This window comes from Haliotis rufescens, unplaced genomic scaffold (assembly GCF_023055435.1).
Source record: "Haliotis rufescens isolate VD_foot unplaced genomic scaffold, xgHalRufe1.0.p SCAF_3, whole genome shotgun sequence".
Lineage (NCBI taxonomy): Eukaryota > Metazoa > Mollusca > Gastropoda > Lepetellida > Haliotidae > Haliotis > Haliotis rufescens.
Genome location: NW_025964001.1, coordinates 8,476,880 through 8,499,212, shown reverse-complemented (window position 1 = coordinate 8,499,212; position 22,333 = coordinate 8,476,880). Strand labels below are relative to the sequence as shown.

The 22,333-nt window shown below is 39.7% G+C and overlaps 1 protein-coding gene across 1 annotated transcript; it reads right to left on the bottom strand.

Moving 5' to 3' along the window:
* Nucleotides 1-418: 418 nt before the first annotated feature.
* On the bottom strand, nucleotides 419-20,474 carry LOC124140945 (glutamate carboxypeptidase 2-like). Its single transcript, XM_046508787.2, has 18 exons — nucleotides 20,431-20,474; nucleotides 17,865-18,150; nucleotides 14,576-14,701; nucleotides 13,461-13,641; nucleotides 13,105-13,201; nucleotides 12,239-12,328; nucleotides 11,889-11,974; nucleotides 11,094-11,213; nucleotides 10,432-10,517; nucleotides 8,640-8,703; nucleotides 6,302-6,369; nucleotides 5,261-5,367; nucleotides 3,790-3,880; nucleotides 3,549-3,638; nucleotides 2,412-2,577; nucleotides 2,033-2,114; nucleotides 1,656-1,748; nucleotides 419-1,229 (listed from the first exon to the last, which is right to left on the bottom strand). The coding sequence occupies exons 1-18, from the start codon at nucleotides 20,472-20,474 to the stop codon at nucleotides 1,019-1,021; spliced, it is 2,088 nt and encodes a 695-aa protein (XP_046364743.2). The 3' UTR covers nucleotides 419-1,018.
* Between the last annotated feature and the right edge of the window lie 1,859 nt (nucleotides 20,475-22,333).

Sequence of the window (22,333 nt, the reverse complement as noted above, 5' to 3'; positions counted from 1 at the left end):
TTTGAGATAAGTAGTCGTGGTCATTGTGACCGAATGTCTGAAAACATTGGACACTATGCATCACTGTCATTGTTTCCTCAGGAGTTGACATTGAGTTTATAGGACTGTGGCATCTACGACACCAGGTGAGATGCTGAGAGTGATCATTATCAACTTAAAACAATCGCAATGTAACAATAAGAGTAAAGCCTAATCGTGTCCAGGCATAACTGTTCTCGTTCTACAAGCTCATCTAAACTATATTACCACGCACTTTGGATTAATGAATTTGAACGTCAAACTACTCTCTGCAGTTCCTGTTATTTTGGTATATGTTTACTTATACTTATTTAAGGGCTCAGTTAATGTTTTTGACATGTCACAGTATATGGAGAGACCCGGTGCTCGAATAATCACATAAAAAGCAAACACTCAGCACTTTTCTTTTCTTCTGTGTATATATAGTTCTTTTATTGCCAGAATAAATCCAAATGTTACAAGATACATATATAGTCACAGGAAACTTCACAATATGCATCCGTGTCTCAAACTTTAATTGAGCCTGTATTGCTCTCCTTTCCTAGAACGGCTATTGGTTGATCAAATCAGATCAAGTTTTTTCCCTGTCACGTTTACTCATATAATCAATGACTGAAACTACTCGCTATATTTTAAATTAATGAAATATTTAAGGCTATGTTTACCCGCATCAATCAATTGCATCAATCATAACTATTGCCGACATCAAATGTTACAACCAAACCTAACAACCAAGAATGCCATTTTGGTCACCGCATGGCTTACAAATATATCATTTCTGTATTTACAACACAAGCCATTACGAAATATAACATCGCTTTGAAATAATCATGAAGCCATGTTAATTACAAGTCTTTGTCTAATAACGATTCAGAAGAATATATATCTCTAAAATATGTTTTGTTGTCTTCTCACTGAAATACACAAGGACACAGGTATTCAAAAAAACATTCAGTGGAAGTATTACAACATTAGAATTTTTTATTCTATGAGCAATATTTTATTCTATGATAGGCATGAACCTGATTACATCACTTAGCGTCGAGGCTGCTGATTGGATGGTAAAGAGGAGCACTGAGAAATGTTGCTTTACACGTGTCCATCGAGCATCAACGTCCGGGTCAGTAGCGATTTCAAAAAGAAGGTCAACGAGGCCAGGAAAACTACTCCCGGCATAAGCGTCTTTGCTGCTCTCGGCCACAATCAGATGCCTGAGGATTGGACAGAAACAAGATCCATTAGCATTATCAGAATAACGTATGTTGAAAAATAAAACTTTCAAATGTAATAAGTATTATAGTATACGCGGTTTTTCTCAGAATCAATAATTGAATAATTGTGCGTAGCCATGGGTGGCTCAGTCGCCTAAGACGCTGCAATTCACTGTGACTTGTCCTTAAGGTATGTGAGATTATGTTTATTGGTTTGACACTCGGTTTCATCAAAAGGGTTATCTTCCCAGATCATCATTTCAGGGTTTCATTCCACATTAGGCTGACACTGCATGGTAACTTAAATACTGTGCAGAGCAGTGTTGAACAGAACTCAATCACTAATAATTTTGCAGCACATAAAGTACATCAAGAATGTAAAAATCCAGAAGGTAATTTTTTATGGGAACGAACATATTAACATACTTCCTCGTGGGTCGGCCCGGCAATCCCTCATCGTCCAGAAACGCCTTCTCTAGCAGAAGCAGCTGGTCATTCACAGCACGAGTGGCCAGGGGACTGCAAGTATAGTCAGTAGAACTGCCAATATCTCACCCTTACCGTCACGAATTCCATACAGAGACATTTAATTACTGGCTGATGAAATGTCTCGAAACTTTCAGGGCGAGTTTTTATTAACATGGGTCTACCACTTACCTGCATGTGTGGCTGATTCCTATATCTTGGCAAGCATTGATTCCCTCAAAATGCATTGGATTTTCCATTACTTGGTTGCATAGCCTTTAAGTGACGTCGTCTATGAGATGTTCTGATGGATAAAGACCGTTAACAGAACTACTTACTCAAACTTGTTCAGTGACGATAGTCTTTCTTTGAACCTTTGAGATTCCCTCGTGAAGTTTGATATGGCGTCCTTAAGTTCATCTAACAACAGGCAATGACTATATGAGTGCAGGTAAAGAAACGAGGAAAAAAGGTTTCATAAGTCAAATCATAATTAACACTGGGTTTGAAATTCCATTCACCTGATAATTTTGTGAAGAAAATATTATTTAAATAAGTACACATTTAAATATTTCATTACGCGAACAAATCAAGATTTGATACACCAACTAGGTTCACTGGTATTTTCATTAAGACTTTGAGACTCTTTGATAACAAATAAACATTAATTTAGGATACACGTAACCCGGGGTACCGCAGAATGAATAAGATCTCTACCATAGTTATCTAAATTGTCCCTGAGTTTGGCCCCATGTTCTGTGTCCAGTGTTTGCCAGTATCTGTTGAGGGCCCAGCTGTAGTCGCTGACGTTGAAAGGGATGATGAGGGAGTCGGCAAGAGAACGTATAAGCTCCGCAGACAACCGGGAGATAGCGCGGTGACACTGAGGAGAGATGGAATATCTAATGTCTCTTGATACAGTGAACACACACTAAATCACTTGATTCCAGCTAGTATCAACAAGTTATCAATAAATTATTACACATACTGTCATTGGAATCGCAGTTCCGAAAATTGTCGATATCGCATCATGTTTCAACATATTGTAATCCCGAAATGAAATGAAAACAAGAACTTAGATCGAATTGTTCCTTCTCTGGTAATTTCAAGATATATGTCTCAGACATACATTAATGGTTCCTCATGTTTTCAGAAGAAGATGCATGTTATCAATGGCTGCCTCTTTTACATACTGATAAAAGACTCAGATCTCGAGGAATAATAAGTATCGCAGTAAGATTTAATCGTGTGTTGTGGGTTTGGAGACACACACCATGAGCAGGAAAGATGCATGTTATCAATGGCTGCCTCTTTTACATACTGATAAAAGACTCAGATCTCGAGGGATAATCAGTATCGCAGTAAGATTTGATCGTGTGTTGTGGATTTGGAGACACACACTATGAGCAGGAAAGATGCATGTTATCAATGGATGCCTCTTTAACATACTGATAAAAGACTCAGATCTCGAGAGATAATCAGTATCGCAGTAAGATTTGATCGTATGTTGTGGGTTTGGAGACACACACTATGAGCAGGAAAGATGCAAGTCCATCTTTGGTGACATTGAGAACAAGCAAACACCTTTGCCCAATCCCTACACGAGGTGACACCTTTGCCCAATCCCTACACGAGGTGACACCTTTGATATAGATGACATTACATCTTCAGAAGGAGGTGAAATAGATTCATATATGTTTGTGATAGACAGATCTAATCTTATTCTATTTCATAATCGATTAAAATAGCAATTCCTTTGGGGTATCCATGTCAGTATCTACCCAAACAAAAGAAACAAGAGAACATTTTTCTTTGGCAAAACAATTGAATGAAATTTCGAATTGTTTTTCTCACCTCAAAGTTGGGATCGATGAAATGTTTTACTGCGTAGAATGTTTCGTATATGGTGTGGTACAAGGCAAAGAACTGAACCGGACCCTTAGACTGGAAGAGTAAAACCATAAAATGTAAAGTCATTGAAATGTTAGCATAACCATCTTCGGAATAATAATAATCCCTTATCAGTGGTCAGGCATAAATGAACATCATAAGCGATATTATCACCAAGTATATGATATGACTTTGATAAGCATACATAATCCAATGTGAAGCCCAAATCCACGGATGCAATCCCAGTGAGTTGAACCAAGGTTGCATAATCACTTCCAGATCCCATGGAACCAATCCTGAAAACAAGTAAAGACGTCATAAATTATCCATCACAAAGTCAATATTCCTTCTCTACATTGCTTTCCATAAGAACCATGTAACATTTTCGTCACTATGAGTGAGTAAGTAAGTGATTATTATATTGTTACAAGCCCATAAGCATTTTGCAGCTATTCGCCGCGTCCATCACTTTGAATATACATTGTCAATGCAAATTATAATCAGTCTGGATCATCTACCGAAACAGATTCCATTTGGTGTCAAGAGCACAATAGCTGTGAAATTATATAAATGAACCATTGAAAGTCAGTGATGACACCATGTGATCACGTGAAGCTACACTGAGTGCAGTGGGAGGCACGTTGAAGAAAGATGGGAATGTATTTTGAAAACATGATGTGTGCTAACGTTAATCCAGGACAAGTTGAACCAACACACAAAACGGGTTTGAGACAAGTAGGCGGTGCACAGAATATGGGCAAACATATTTGGTTTGTCACAGGTAGAGGGTGTACGCATGTTGTGCACGTGCAGGTCATGACGGTGAAATTGACTACGCTCCGGGGAACGCACGACTATTACGAGGTCGGTCGCCACTAGAACTCGTTGTTCGCAGGGACAGGACACGCACATATCCATCGTACTGCTTTTCGCGGACCACCCGCTACCCCTTTCTTCACAACGGTAAGCGCCAGTGGGAGGACCTCATACATAGTCATACGGGGTTAGTTGTCAGATAACGGCTTAACCTTTCCTCGCTTACCAGTAGGAATACTATTGCTGATGACTGAGAGCACATGATGGAAGGCAAAAATCCTGATTCATAAATGTGAGATTGGGTAATGATGATCAGATTGTTGTCATCCAGTGTAATCAGACCACGTTTGGGGGATTTATTGGTTACTCTGGGTTTGATTATTTCGTTCGTATCGCCAAGCCAACAGCAACATAAGGGCAGGTCATGCTCACCTATTCGCGAACACCTGGTATCATCACTATTTCAAAGTGATTCACAAACACATGCTCATGATATAGTCATTGACAGAATTGCACAATGGACTCTGCTTTTAACTGAGATTTCTGATGACTATAGAAAGGGTTTTGTCGCGTTTATTTCCACAGCCAGCCGTTCAGGTTCTATGTTTCTTACCCAGTCATGGTAGACAGTAGTGTCCATGTATATTATCTGCACGACCTGCATACACAGTAAGTCAGTCCTCTTCAAAGTGTAACTTCATTGCTCCAGACCACATATTGTAGGAATGCAAAGACGGTGGTCGTGTTTTCATACTACGTAATGTAAACCTAACAATCACATAGATACATGTCAGTCTACTGATGACAACTGTACTGCATCAACTCGGGGAAGCATTTATGGTGTATAAACATTGTGATACCTGGGAATGTTCAGATTGTTCCCGTCCTCATCCGTCCATTCCATCTTCAGCAGCCAGTTATCATACAGCGTTGGGTGATCGGTGTCTGTATGGTTCGGATTAGGTACCTGGGCACCAAACAGCAACATCTTATTTACCAAATACCACACGGGCACAGAGACGCCATAGATTACTGACGGATAAATGTGACCACGATGCATCTACATCCGGGCTAAGCTTATCAACCCAAAGCCTCAAAAACACAATGGAGCAACTGTATTGGAATATCTGTATGTATAAATATTGACTCCGGTTCAGAATTGCAAACAAAAGGAAATTGTAGAGACTGTAAATTCACAAGGCATTTGACTACAAACATGATCTGTTGGTAGAAAGCATTAAAATGTCGGTGTCAGTGGTAGATTGGGGAGATTTGTCACACATGAAGGAGTTCAGCGGTATGTGCATGTGTGTGTCTCCCACTCTTGAAAATATTATTATTAATTATATAACTATTTCAATGTTCACTGCTCTGATTCGTGTTTGCACTTAAAAAAGTAACTCTATGTTTTTTAAAAGCCCGTAAATATTATACAATGTATATCAGACGACATGCACGCGGCAATAATCTCATTATAACATAATGTCCTCCTCGGAATAGTCGATGTTAAAGACTATTTTCTATCACTGAAGTAACTTCCTGTATGCAGGAGTACAAACTGAATGCTCGAGTGAATTGCCCCATTTATGATATAGTGCCAAATGAGTTATGTACAGAAACACCCACACATCGAGTAACACATATCCAAACGTCAGGCAAACGTTTATTAAGTAAGTAGCCATTCCATCAAGGCGTGCAGGTTATTAAAAGTAGTTCCTCCAAGGTGACCTTATTTGAATATATATCGGAAGTTCATCGGATTGGTTTATCGCATCGATAACAATATCCACAATATGATAAAACATTAATAAAGAATATTTGAAAACTGTATTGTGGGCCTTCGACCTCTACACTGAATAACACGACTATCTGTATAGGCGATCATATGGTAGACGTCAAACCTTCTTGGCAGCTTCATATACAGCGCGGTACATCAGCGGAGTGGCACCAGCACGTAGAGAATAGTTTCCTGGAACATGCAGATTGTACACAGGCCACGTGGAAGATAAGTTTATACTTCGACGAACATATATCCTAACGTTGAACTATCATTTGATCAGATTGTTGGTTGGTTGGTTTATTGTTTAACGCCGCACTCAGCAATATTCCAGCTATATGACGGCGGTCTGTAAATAATCGAGTCTGGACCAGACAATCCAGTGATTAATGTCATCAGCATCGATCCACGCATTTGATCAGACAGATGCCTTTACATACCGATCTTGTCCAAACAATGTTAGTTTACGCAGATATATGAGTAATAAATATGAGTGTGATATTGTATCCGCTTCAAAAGGAAGGTCCATATATACTCTGCAAAAGAAGAAACGCAAAAGTAGTAAAATCGTAAATATTCTGACAGAATGTTGCCGACATCCATACAACCACGTCAGGGCCTGGCGGCGAAACAAACCAACATGACATGCACGTGCAACACCACTTGTTGGACTATAAAAGCGTTGGGTTTCATTTGCATGCCATCACAACCTTACAGCAACTGAACAGCGAAAACATGCCACCACTGACGGAAGCCCATCGCAACAACGCCATCGGCCGACTGCAAACAGGTGTAGCCAGGTTTTTCCACGTATCACCAAGCACCATTACAAGACTGTGGAACCGTTATCACACACACGGGACATCGCGAGACCGTCCCAGATCCGGTAGACTACGAATCACTACAAGAGTACTGGACAGATTAATACGACAACGTCATTTTCGTGAAAGAACCACCACGACCACCCCTACAGCTACGGCAATACCATGATTGCACAGGATATCAGTCCAGACAGTGAGGAACCGTTTACACGCTGGATGTATTCGCTCTTGACGACCGGTTCGAAGTGTCAATTGATGTACCTGCATCGTCGGGTCAATGACACTGATGTACGCCAAATTTGAACAATCGATCACCATCTGTTGGTTATATATTTGATATATAAAATATACATCAAAAATCACTCTTGCGTTTCTTTTTTTTGCAGAGTACATATTAAAGAAAGAAACCAATATAACTGTGTGAAACCACGAATTGATCATCCATTTACTTTAACGTCGAATGGCATCTACATTTTTTCTTCTGCGTGGGGATAAAACGAATTATCATATAATGGGTAGGTTTCTCGGCAGGATAAAGCCAACGGATAAAAACGATATCCGTTGGGGTCATATGCGGATAGAGATGAAAATATCAAAGGTCAAGTAGGGACTACTTTAACTGTTTATAAACAAACATGGCGTCGCCCTTGTCATTCGGCGATCGAGTCAGAATTAACCATTGGGAATCTGGATAAACTACAGGGATAATTGCTATCATTATCAAAAGAACAGTCTAATATACTGAAAATCTGTGTCTAACTGTGACGTAGCTAAGGCATTTTATAAGTTTTGTCAACTTTGGAGATATAAATTTCGAAACAATTTGGCGAGGGCACGAGGCCTAGCCAAGCGGGATCAGTAGCCATATCTGTGCTTGTAGACCTCTGCGGCTTGAAACCTCCTCCACAAATTAAAATAGTTGGATTTGGCGGAAATATGTTTGAATTGTTACCTTGTTTCGTTTTGTCGCTGTGTGTACATCTGACTACACTTCTTATTGTAATGACAGGACAGACCGACTGTCAACAACGTCTGACCGTGGCCGTGACGTCTCATAGACTAGGGTTAGAGTAGCTTCCCTTTGACAAAGGGCAGTTACTCTAGCGGACAGACCGATGGATTGCCGCGAAAGGCAATTAAGAACAATTGTTGTTTTGCGTATATGTTGCTTCGCCACTGTATAAGAAACAGATTTCAGTTGGAACTATATTGGCTACTGTCACTGTCCGACTGACACATCACTTACCCTGTGACGTAATAAATATTAATGCGCGCATTCAAGGAAAACTCGCAATGTTTCGGTAATGTTTGTGAGAGAGGGAAAGCGATTTTGAAGCACAGAATTAAAGAATGACATTATATGATAAAGAGGTTATCACGCTTGTGTGTTTGGGGATGGTAAATATCCTGTATTAGGAATAAACACTATGTATTTAGCTCGCCAAGGCTCGCTAAATACAATGTTTATTCCTAATGCAGGATATTTACCATCCCCAAACACACTCGCGTGATAACCTCTATGTGACCACTGGATATACTTTCAAACCTGGTAATATTAAGATGTTGTCAAGCATGTTCGAGGAAACAGTTAAGTTAAAGTTGTGTCAGAATGTACAGAATGATGAATGAGGTAATACCTACCTGTAACAACCGTGTCGAGGTTGATATACGCCACAGCCCTTTCCCTCAAAGCTTTGCGATATTCCTGAAAATGATAAACAATGATCCATTCATATAATCTGTATCACTATTTTGCATTGTACACCCAATGCAGTATGTTTCGTTAGATAATCGGGACTAGTTGTACTTCTGTCTTTGACGTTTTGATTTGGTTTGGTCTGGCGTCATAACGCTACTAAAATATTCCGAAAAATGCAGTCTTCCAAAATGTGTACTTAATGAAATAAAGGTTTTGGTCTTGATTGACAATGCATCTTTCTGAATGAGCGTGTAAATATTGCAAATTAATCATAGACCGTTTAAACAAATTAAACGATATCAGGCCCCGGGATCATGAAAGTGGTCTTAGCTCAAATTTTGCTGAGCACGAATTTTGTCTTAAGTCTAAATCTTAAGAGTTAAGACAAAATATGGTCTTAAGTTAGTTTCATGATCCCGGGCCCTGGTGCCCTAAGCATCATGGCTTTAAGCGTGATAGTGTACGTGGATTAGGTAGACATATAAATAGTATGTAGTTACTTTGCTTTCTTCATATTATTTTACATCTATATAAGTAAAAGCGACAAATCCCATTCCTTAATCGTATAAAATAACTGCGAAAAGCAGAGTCCATGGTATGAAGCCAACTATATCATAAGCCTGTATTCAAGGCCTCAGAAAAGCTTTCAAAATGTTTTATGGTTGACATGTGGAGGACATATCCAAATTTGACGCTTCACTGCCAAAGATTATGCCCCATGCAGTTCCTTATTTTGACTTGTACAACATGCTCCCGTGTTTTTTTCCGGTGGACAAATGACTTACCTTTGCATGTGTTAGTGACAAGTGCCACCGGTAGGGCAGGATACACTCACCGTTTCGCGAACACCTGGTATCATCACTCTTTGATAGGGATTTATAAACGCATGCTCGTGACACAGTCAGAATCGTATAATGGACTCTGCCTGGAACAGCGATTTCTTATGAATATTGATAGGGTTTTGACGCTTTTATTTCCTCAGCCAGCCGTTCAGGTGCTGTTTCTTACCCAGTCATGGTAGACAGTAGTGCCCATGTGTATTATATGCACGACCTGCATACACAGTTAGTCAGTCCTCTTCAAAGTGTAACTTCATTGCTCGCGACCACATATTGGAATGCAAAGACGTTTGTCGTGTTTTCATACTACATTATGTAAACCTAACATAGATACATGTCAGTCTGTTGCTGACAACTGTACTGCATCAACTCGGGGAAGTATTCTTTGTGTATAAACATTGTGATACCTGGGAACACCTATTTATAAACGTATGCTCATGATACGGTGGGAGTCGTATAATCGACTTAGAAATTTCTTTTGAATATGATGAGGGTTTTTAAGCTTTTATTTATGAATTGAACTTTGAGTGAATGACATCTCAGTTACTTCATTGAGGATAATGTTGAAAGAAGAACCAGGCATGTTTCATATGTTTTTTATTTTTTCAAAGTTGGGACTGACAAAAATTATGAATTACTATCAAATAGTGATTATCCAGGTGCTATCCTGTCGCACCGATGTCTTCCGCCACAAACACATGCAAAGGCAAGGCAAGTCAATAGGGCATTTGTAATAAATCGGGTGCGTAAACCATACTGATATTACTGTAATTTTGATAACCATTGTTGTAGGTATGTGGTTAAAGAAATCATTTGTGAATCTATAAACAACCTAAGAAGAGTTAAACGTTTGAAAAAGTATCAAATATTTTACCGTCGGTGCCTAAAAACTCACTTCTGCCCATTCATTGGAACCGATGAGCGCATACTCCTCCGCTGCCCAGCTACAGAACAGAACAGATCTCCGGGGCCGCCATATACCTGTTGTCATTGACGGCATTACGAATTAATTTAGTTGACCTTACTCATACAATGTAAGGATGATAAGCATGTCAATATGGTAACTTTCTTCCAGAACTCTGCTGCAATATATGTATACACCAAGAACATTCTTAAGCACCAGTATTTTACATTTGTACCGAACTTCAAACTTTTGTTTAGATACATATACATTGACTTTATGTTGATAAATGTCAAAGATACCATGGATACCTGTTGTAACTTTGGGATATGTTCTTCAGATGGCAGTAATGATTGAGTCATATTATATAATGTGAAAAAGCAGAGGAAGGAATTGAAATGGTAGTCAAATAACTATTGGCATGGAAAAGTTACAGAACCTTTCAATATGAGCATGTGAGAAATAAGCATTAAAGATTACGGTATCTACTAAAGGAATGAATAGTTTTTGGTTGTATTCAAAATAATCTCACCAAAACATTATTGGTCGTCACAGATACTTTCATGAACTATTTGTTCTTAATATGACCTTTTACACTTCGGTCATTCAAGAAAGTCACAACCATGAAAAATGAATAAATAGACAAGACTACTGACCAGCCTTCGCCATGTTTCCCATTACTCGTGCAACCTCCATCATGACGGCCGTGCCACTCCCCGGGTCTGTAGCACCGTATACCCAGGCGTCACGATGATTTCCAATGAGAACGTACCGATCTAAATAAACAAAAACATAAGAAACCATTTCCATAATCATTGTACGATCATAAGCACGTGTTTATGAATCACGATGTTAGTGACGTTTCCAGTTGTTCGCGAAAAGGTGCCAAATTGTACCACCCGCCACAAACACAAGTGTTCACTGGAACATATGGTACAAGTCAAAATAGTAATTTGCATTGAACACTTTATGCCAACTGGAAACGTCAAATAGATACGTAAAACTTTGAATTTGAATAAGTATGGTATAAACATTATCAGGCATGAACAATGGAAGACAAATAACCTTTTTTACTTTGGAGTTCTGACATGTTTTACCATATGTTTGTAATGATTTTATGTTCATTTCCTAAAAAAATCAGCTTGGGTCAAAAACTTCATCATGTTCAAATATTACAAACACTCTTCATAAAAACCTCCAAAATAAGTCTTTGGGGCACATTTTATTCTTACCTATGCACTTAGGGTTGACATAAGTCCCAAACATACATTTGTTGAAATGAACAAAGCCTAGTTCTCATCTATATAACTATATCTGAAATTATAAATTCTGAAATTCTGAAAATCCTGCGGGCCAAAAATGGCCATTGTCCTTCTTCGATCTTTCCATTTTAAATTTTCTATGCTATTGACGAACTGTATACATGTATTGTGTATATCTAAGTTATTTACCTGGTTCAATAGCCCCTTCGATAGTGCCGATCACATTGTGAACGGTTTTTATCACATTCGTCGTGGAGATGTTGATTTGAATCTTCCTGAAACATTACATTAGTTAATGTATGGATACATATATGGATTAATGTATGGATTAATTACACATGGATACAGAAAAACCGATTTACATATTTGTTTAATTACCATATATGGTTGTGAACATATCAATTCATCAACATAAGTATTTCTAACTTAAAAAACCTCGAAATGATAATTTGTAACATGTGTCAATAGTTTGTGTACAAACAATACAGTTCGATAAATCTTCTAGTGACACATGTTACATAGTATCTTATACAACATACCATCCTGTTGACCTCAGCTCCGGCCCGAGTCTGTATGTAATGTTGATCCCTCCTCGCCAGTCAGGGGGAACCTCCTGGCCGCCCATCTCCCTGATAAACAGCGATACACGGTTAAAATAACCTGAGGTTTTGAGCGTCCGGTGTTTGGTGGAACAGTTTTCTGATGACCAAACATCATAGGCTGTCTGAATTTACTGGCATCTCATGCACGGTATCACGTGGCATATATTTTGTTCAATACGGGTGGAGAATGTAAGTAGGTACCACACAAGAAAAAAAAAAATCAAAATCATTTCTTCTCAAAAGTAAATTCTTTTATCGAATCAGGTCATAAAAATGTAACACTGTTAATTGTCTGAATGCATTTAAACATCGATGCTTCATCTCTCCTCTCAAGGATGCTTTGGTGTTTGAGTGAATGGGTGAGTTTGGTTAAAGCTGCATTAAACAGAATATCAATAATATTACGGTGTGTCATTAACGACGTTAGAGAAACCCACGAACACAGGTTTAGTGCTTCTTTTTTTAGACTGTGAATTATTGCATTTATGACCAGATGTAACTGGTACACGAAATACAAATGTTTGGTTAAGTGAAGCAGTCTATCCTGATCTCTAACCTGAATGCCGTGGGCAATCCTCTTACGGTAACCCTAAATAGCAACATACTCTTTTGACTTGCAATCCTTACAGACAAGGCACGTATTTAGAAGGATGAAGGAACCATTCAACGAAACATTTATGAAATCTTAGAGAATTAATTTTTTTAACTTTTGGAAAAACAATTCAAATTACATGGCTATACTCTTGCAAGTTTATATGTGATCCACATTTGATGAATATGGTTATAGAATATGCATTACGTACGCGAGGATTTTCTCAGCAATGCCATATCCTATTGGGTGTGCTGGAATCCTGGGAAGCTTTACATTTGGAGAGTCTTCAGAATATCTGTAGGCCGACTCTAGAACACATCACCATATGATGCTGTCATACTTTAACAGTAGCTGTAGACATATGTAATGCACGTTATGTATAGAAGAAGACGCTGGACACCATTCTGCAGTACAAATAAGACCATTTTCTCACCAACACCTTTCTCAAATACTTGTCAAAACCAATTAAAATAATTAACTCGTGGCCATACAACATTGTTACTTACAGTTTAATAATTACCTAACTGGGAAATTGTTTGGTATTCCTATGGGATATTTGATAATTACTTGTAGCAGGGTATCCTGGAGTTAGGGGGTCTCCATTGTCTTCATATATTGTCCCCCTCTGTGCACCGGAGGGAGGCAGGAACGAGCTGTCTGGGTACACCCCCGTGTCACTCTGTGTATAGTCCTTGGGGTCTGAATAGATGATGACGCCAGTCGCCCCGTGATCGGCAGCTATTTCAACCTACAATGTGAGTGAGTATGGTTTTATGCCGCTCACAACAATATTCCAGTAATATCACGGTACACGTTGTGCCCATGTTGGGATTCGAAGACTGGCCTTCGGCATGAACCCTAAACGTGTAACGTTAGAAGCATGGCTCTATTTTCTATAAGGTCAGTCAGAATTATATTATCAAAATTACAGGTGAAAAGTCATTACAAGCTTATGGCTGTGTTAGTATATTCCGCTCTTATCACCATTTGAGGTGAAGTCGGTTGTGTAAGTCTTTGCAATTCGCTGTGAAGAGTTACAATCCTTAGTTGTGTCAGGATGCGCTGATCTTTGATTCAAATCCCAGATTCGCCCTGATTATGATCCTTGATCTGTCAACACCACATCCTTGCTCGTGGGTTTCACTCAAGTGGTATCCGTCTACGACGCAATCCCTTTTACCCCCTAGGGCATTCTAGGAAAGAATAGGTTCCCTGCAACTTATGCTGATCGTAAGTGGCGACCACAGGAATTGGTGGTACGATTCAGTGACATAGTTGATTGCGTGTCATGTTGTTCACAATATCGATCACTGGTCATGGATTGTCTGTTACAGATTATTTACAGGCCGCTGTCATTTAGCTTAAGTTTCTTCCATCGTGAAGGTGTCAGGTGGTGTCATGACATGAATACTGTTCCTGGCAGTGTTAAACTACAGAACTACAAAACTCGCAACACATCCTTAAAACAGTTATATATTTATAGACTTCCCTATACACTCATCACGCCATGTCTGATCTGCTAAAGCACAATGAAATAATATATCTCTGACTGACATGACATAGTTTCTATATGGCTACTCACTCTAGCATTGAGTTTAAAACGTTCCAACAAAAAACGATCTAAACGTTACTTACTGATTTAATTTTTGAAGTACTGAATGAAAGTTAAAGAATATACTTACCAAGCTTCCTCTAAAGATCTTGCCATATTTGGCAATGACAATCTTGCCTGTGACATTAATATTTGTGTGATTCTTCAGCCAGTTGTAATCCTCCACCCGCCCGTAGTTCACGTACACCATATCCCCCTTCACAGGGAAAATCAGAAAATAGGTTTTATGACAAAAACACCACAGAACCATTTTGATATTTTTATGATTATGTCAATGGTTTTGTCTCTTTTTATTTACAAACTGGTCTGTTTGGAAAAAGCGAATAAACACAAGTTTATTTGAAAAACGCTATACTACTCAAAGTTTGCTAAGGATCACCTCTTTAAAAGGTAATACGTCAAACTGTGATGAAATAGCCAAGGACAATGTTGCACTAAGACATGTTTAGTGAACAAATGTCCGCTATCATGTGCCAAACAACGACAACAAACAACATGTGACCAATAATCAGTCAAATCACCCATCAAAATGAGAGTATCTGACCCAAACTGACACTTAAAAAAAATCACGAAAACAAATTCAATGTCCAAATATCTCTCAGTATCGCGTATGTGATCCACGTACGGAAGGACAGGGAGTCGTTAGAGGTTGATGATCTGCAGCTCGTTCCACGTGTGTTCGATCGGGTTGAGGTCAATAGTTTCCTGATGTTAGTAGGCATCAACGACCCTGGCGCGATGAAGCTGTGCGTTTTCGTCCGTGAGGATGAAGTCCGGTCCGACTGCACCAGTGTCTCGCCTACACACCCAGTGTATCATCCCTGTAGCACACACCTGTCATCGTGTCCCGATATACGGCATGGAGATTGGTTCTTCCAGCTCAACTGACCCAAGCCCCAAATCATGATTGAGCCCCTGCATAACGGTCATGTTCGGCTACGTTGGATACCTCAAATCGCTCGGTGAAGTCGAGACAGTATTTTGATTTATCAGTGAAAAGTACTGGAGTTCAGACCGCCTCCGTGGTCTAGTGGTAGAGCGTCCGCCCGGAGAGCAGAGGGTCCGGGGTTCGATCCCCGGCCGCGTCATACCAAAAGACGTTAAAAGATGGTACTTGTTGTTACCCAGTCTGGCGCTCGGCATTAAGGGGCTAAAACAAGGACTGGTCGGCTCGGAGTCAGTATACTGTTTCTGAGTGGGGTATTCATGTTAAACTGCGGCATGGTATCTCAGTGAGCTAGCACTATAAATCGGTATCAGACCGGACTAGTACAAGCAACCACACACACACGTGCATGCACGTCGCTATATAAGTGCAATAATCTTGGACGCGACGTTAAACCCCATTTCACCTCACCTTACTGGAGTTCAGAAGCTGATTCTTAGCAAACTTTGAGTAGTATATTTATGTTGCAAATGTATATAGCTGATCGCTATGACTGAGGGGTTAATCAATTGAAGGGTGATTTAACACTTGTCAGTCCCCTAAAAGCATAATTTTGCATCTTTTCACTTGAAAGGAAAGTCACACTAACAATGCATGTTAAAACTGTCAACAGCAGCCTAGGTCAGCCACGTTGTAAATTTAATGAAGTCCAATGACCTAAATTGCAGCGCTGAAGTACGAGCGTCTAGTGTTGTTAAAGGAATATTACCCATACACCACTGAAATAAGTGTTAGTGTACTTTTGTATAAGAAAATGTTTTCACTGACTATTGTACAAGTAAACATCGTAACAATCCCATAAAATCGGTGTTATATCTGAGAAACTGACTTTCTTAATGTATGTTACTGTTAATTCTGTGACTCACGAATGAATGAGTTCAGTCCGCGAATTCTTCACAAACCCTCTTTTGATACCGTATTGTCAAAGTCAAATTTGAGTATTTTCATTATACCCTTGACAGCGTTTATACCGGACAAATTAAATTTACCAACAAGTGCACAGTAATAATGACATCAGGCCGTTATAAATCATCTTTATAACCCGTGTCGTAATACCGTCATGTCAAAGTCAAATGTTAAATAAGTTTGACATTTATTATACCAGAAGAAACTATTCTGGTTTCAAGAATGACACACGAATAAATGCAAGGCTGCTAAGTTCATCGTCACAAACCGCCATCTCTCAGCCAACAAACATGTACTAAATACTTTCACATGTTACCCACTGTTACAAAGGACTACGTGTATAACGAAATCGAATAGAGGTAAAATTCAGTTGTAACGAATGCACACATTTTTTTAGACAATGTTAGATCTAAGATCGCTTTGTGGAACGAGTTCCAGTGAATAGCTAATTTTGGATATACCGTTCTGTTTTTGCAGGACTCCTGACATTCGTTATATCCGTATTAGACTGTCAATATGACACCCTTACCCACACCCGCGTGTTGTTCGTATATGACGAACTAGTCGCCTGTTATAAATTTTTAGATGACAATGGGCATTCAATATGGGCAACTAGTGAAAAATATACCTTTTAAGTAAAGATTTTACTGTTTTTGGTTTGATCAAGAAGTTAGTAAGTAACTTAATTTTGAAGTGTTTACAAAAACATTGTTTGATACCTTGCAACAATCATGGCAGTCATCAATAAATGATATTTCAATGCTACTATATATTGTAAACATTTTGAAACTCTTTCAAACGCTTATTATCTCTAAACATTTGAATTCTATCTCTATTTAGATAAAGTATTTTTAAATAGCTGGTCCGTATAAGACGGTGGAGTAATACCTACGCATGTGTAAACACATATACAAAGGATTGTACTAAGTTGAAAATGAAATTCATATTCTATCTGTCTGTGATCATTACACAAAGTAGTATATTCTCTAACTAAAAGAGTCAAAAACCTTTCCATATTCATCAGAAATCTCTGCCAGTCGATTGTACGAGTTTATCATGAGAATGCGTTTATGATTCTGATTCATAAACGCATTCTCATGATAAACTCGTTTTTATGAATCAGTATCATAAACGGGGGCACGGTAGGCCCAGTCGTCTTAGGCGCCGCAATTCGCTGTGCAGGGTTGCGTCTCTTGGGCACGCCAGAAACCTATGATTGTGGGTTCGAATCCCGGTTCGCCTCGATTATGTTTCTAGGTTTGTCAGCACCATACCCCTGCTCGTGGGTTTCACCCGTGGTAAACGTCTGAGACCTGCATTACTTCGGGCTTTCCTCCCACATTAAGCTGATACGCCGTGATATGACTGGAATACTGTTAAAGGCGGCTTTAAACACAACTCACTCATTCACTCAGTATCATAAGTACGTTTTAAGAGACGTCCACTTAAATTAGTAGTCTCTCTGTCGGTCGTATGTCTACAGATATTCCTGATACATTGATCCAACCTGTATGAGGCCTGCTGGGGAGTAAGCATTGTACGGCGGCAGCGCAGTGGGGTCATCTTCACCAGTCAAGTTGGCTTCCCTTAGAGGAGACTCGTAAACAACACCCCCGACGTCGTCAAGGACGCGCACCACGTTAGGATTGTTGGCGTCGGGGAAGGACAGAAGAACGTCATACGGCGTTAGCTTGACGTCATCAAAACCCCACTCCTTCCATTTAGCCTTGGTCCATTTAGCAAGGTCAAGGCTGTTTTCTGACCCCGCCACGTGAGGTTTCGATGTAATGTATCTGTGGAATAGAGGACCAAAGGTTTCGCCAGCTTCTCATTTGCTGTTTAATGAAGATCTTTAACCTGAAAGTGTTTTGTAACAGAATGTTGCCTGTATAATCGAGCCTTCAGTCCAGCCGTTTCACAACGAAAATTAGTCAGTGGTAAAAACAAGAAATTGCGTAAAACAAGAAAAACAAGGATTGTGATTGATATATCTTGATGAGTGGTCAATGTTACTTTTTTCAAGATGGCCGCAAACAAGGTTGAAAAGAAATTACCAAATGTTTACCAGTACAGTTGTTTCATGGTTTGATACATTTTCTTATCATTAAAATTATATTTGCCCCAGAATATGATCTTCAATGCCTATGATCTACAATTATCTAACAATCAGCAATGATATTGTTTAAGAAAGGTTAACATAAAAAGTGTTAACTTTATAACCATTCATCACATTTGAAAAAACGCCATGCGATACGTAAGGAATATTACATAAATGTGTGTGTGTGTAACGCTGATTTTACGAAACTAGTAACATTTGATATTATCAATATTTATCAACCATGTATTTGGGTTCCTGTCAACTGTTATCTATTATATAGCTGTACTCCCTTCAATCAGCCTATGCTATGTATAATGTGTTTGTTGTACATAATATTATGATATTTATGACTACGTGTTAACTTTGTGTAACTGAATATATAAAAGACCGCCTCCGTGGTCTAGTGGTAGAGCGTCCGCCCGGAGAGCGGAAGGTCCGGGGTTCGATCCCCGACAGCGTCATACCAAAAGACGTTAAAAGATGGTACTTGTTGTTACCCTGTCAGACGCTCGGCATTAAGGGGCTAAAACAAGGACTGGTTGGCTCGGAGTATACTGTGTCTGAGTGGGGTATTCATGTTAAACTGCGGCATGGTATCTCAGTGAGCTAGCACTATAAATCGGCATCAGTCCGGACTAGTACAAGCAGCCACACAAACACACACACGTACATGCACGTCGCTATATAAGTGCAATAATCTTGGACGCGACGTTAAACCCCATTTCACCTCATCTTTCACCTGAATATATAAAGCGTAAACGCCAGGGAACATTCAGCCTCGATTATCTGCCGAAACAGATTTCATTGGGCATTAAAAAGCAACATAGCAGTGAAAATCAGTGATGACATCGGGTGTAAATGGCAAGTACCGTATACGACGTAATAGGCGCCCAGGGCGCTCTCAAAATTAGAAGTAGAATATTATTTTGGTGGAAAAAACAGAGTTGAAAGATAAATTTCGTGGTTTATGCTGACAGACTGAAATGTTTATATGCGACAGATATATATTTCCAGAATTGTATTGCCCATAATTAAGAATGCATATAACACACGAGTGCGTATTATACGCGAATAAAGAGGTCTTGTGTACATTGATCAATCGGAAGGGGTGCTAAATGGGATTGTTCACAAGCCAGTATATTAGCAAAAATCGCCGGGGCGCTTATTACGTCGAATACGGTATATCCTGCCCAGCCGGTAGCACCGTAACGTCCACTATGTGTATATAAAATGACCAACTTGTGTACGGATGACCGCGAGCAGGATGTGCCGCTTGAAGGATATGCTTGTTTTGTGCTTGAGCTCCGATCACCTCATTCTGAACTGGACATTCCGCTCCTCCTTGTGATTGTGTTCCGCTAATTGTGAGTTTGTCATTGTATTGTTTCAATGTCAAGTTTTTAATGTTTTCCCTCATTTCCCCTTTAAACTATTTCCCTGGACATAGCACAGTATCACAGTGTCACAATGTCACGGTATCATAGACGTATTTGCAAAGAAAAAGCATTAAAGGATGTGGAGTGAAAGGGTTTAACTGTACCGCTCTTTATATCTGAATGTATTTGGAGGACCCTGAGTTAACATTCTTGTGTGTTCGTATCCTAAATTCGCCTGTCGTAGTTTGTTAATAGCATAAACATGTTCCTGGGTTTCAACAAATGTCAAGTATCTATTATCTGAATCACTTTGGGCTTTCCTCCCGAAACAAGCTAACACGCCGTGATATGCATATGACTGAATTAATATCCGAAGCGTCCATCAACAAAAACCTTCTTCCACAATCACTTTAACTAGGCTCCACTTAAACCGGGTAATTATACCCATTCCTTATGAGATTAGATCTACTTAAACTCAGTCCTAACTATTCCTTATGACACATACGTAATGGTTTCGAATATTTCAATCTTTTATTGAAAAGTTGAAAAACTAGGCTTTTATTCGAACCAAAAGTATATAAAAGTAAGGGACTACTTACTTAAGGAATTCTTCAATGTTTCTATTACTAATTTCATTCATCATCTTTAATAATGGAGTCGGGTATGCCAGGAAGGAAAGTTCCGTTCTTTGCAACCTTGGTGGGCGGGTCCTCCGCGGGACAGAAGGCGAAGCGTCCTAGAAGTATCCCCACACAGACGCCCACCACGGTGGTGACAATACCATAAAACAACAGAGGCCTCCTGAGATCCCGTCTGACCATGCGGTCACCATCAGGAGCGATGAATTGCAGCATGGACATCGCCCTAGTTCATAGACATTACATACTGAATGTAAAATGTCAGAACGGAAATGTCAACACATTGTATAATCATTACGCCATACATGTCACATCACACCTCTTCCCATTGTACTCACAATAAAATAGGTTATATTATATAAGCAGTATTCGGTGCCCATGCAAAGGATTCGTTCAAATACAAACTTGATATTCCCTCTCTGTTTCAATCTAACAGCGATAGAAAAACTTGATTGTTAATAATGCAGAATTTGGCCAAACATAATTGAACAAAATATTCCTCTATAGTTTGCACATACACTCTTCAAAAATAGTAGTATGTAGTTCATTGAACCTGACTACACAAAAATTCTGGTATATAAAATGGATATATGTTATTTGAAAATGTTGGTGGCCTGGTGTGTCAAATCGCAGCCATTGTCGATTTGCAATGTCTTAAACGGCATTGTTTTCACACTTGTTCAGAAATGTCATGGAGAAAAACAGTAAAGCAAAATTCACGTGTAATTTAAGGCAATCGTAACTCGTGGTAGTGGCTATAAAGAGGCAAGCATAAGCCAATAATTTGTCAATTAATTGTCAACATTTTTCAAATTCGAAAATGCCGAGACTCAGCGCTGCCGATCGAACATCGCTATAGGACGCATTCAAAGAGGGGAATCGCTGTCTTCTGTTGCACGCCAATTGCCTCCTTTATGACCGATACACACACAGTTCAATTCCATTGCAGACCGTCCGAGAACCGGCCGACCAAGAGTTACCAGCCCTGCACAGGATCGCTACATTCGACCATCTACCTACGTCATCGCAATGCCACAGCTACGGAGACTACAGGACGCATCCCTGGTTTGAGGAGGATATCGGACCAGACTGTCAGGAACCATCTTCGCGAGGCTGAAATCCGACCCAGAAGACCAGTTATCGTCCCTGTTTTGCAACAAATCAATCGACTGCGACGATGGCGTTGGTGCCTTACAGCCTTGGAGTTTGAGAAACTGGAGACGTGTGGTTTCTTGGAAGACAACGTGTTTATCGTCGTCGAAATGAGCATTTTGCCCCACATTGTGAACGTGAATTCGACAAATTCAGTGGCGGTAGTGTCATGGTATGGGGGCCATATCCTACAACACGAGATCTGACTTGGCAGTGGTTCTGGGAAATTTGACAGTAAATCGATACATGAATCAAATTTTTCAACCTCACCTTCTTCCAATGATTGACCGCCAGAGGGAGCTGTTTCACGGTAGACTACCTTCATAATGCCAACATCTTGCTCTGGTCGTCGAGACCTCTAGATCTCAACCCAATCGAGTACCTCTGGGATGAACTCGATCGACGCGTACGTCAACGTCAGAACACGTCGCAGACACTCCCACAACTAGCCAACGCGTTACAAACAGAATGGCGCAGAATTCCGCAGGACAGAATTCGTACACTTATCCAGTCAGTGCCGAGGAGATGCAGAGCCGTGATTGCTGCCCGGGGCAGTCACACGAGATACTGGACTATGTTCTTCTGCCTAGTGCCTATTTTCAATCTCCGACTAGATATTGTAAGTCCATGAGTCAACTGTGTCTTCATTCGTGCTGTGTGTGGAATCAAGACGCTTGGTAACTTGGGTATTCACTAACTACAGGATTATTTG

Excerpts from the sequence above, each read along its gene's own strand:
- LOC124140945 (XM_046508787.2), bottom strand. The coding sequence starts at position 20,474 with ATGATGAATGAAATTAGTAATAGAAACATTGAAGAATTCCTTAA. Across the intron at positions 12,329-13,104 it reads ATTGCTGAGAAAATCCTCGC|GGAGATGGGCGGCCAGGAGG; the intron begins GTACGTAATGCA and ends GCTGTTTATCAG. Across the intron at positions 11,975-12,238 it reads GAGCTGAGGTCAACAGGATG|GAAGATTCAAATCAACATCT; the intron begins GTATGTTGTATA and ends GTAATGTTTCAG.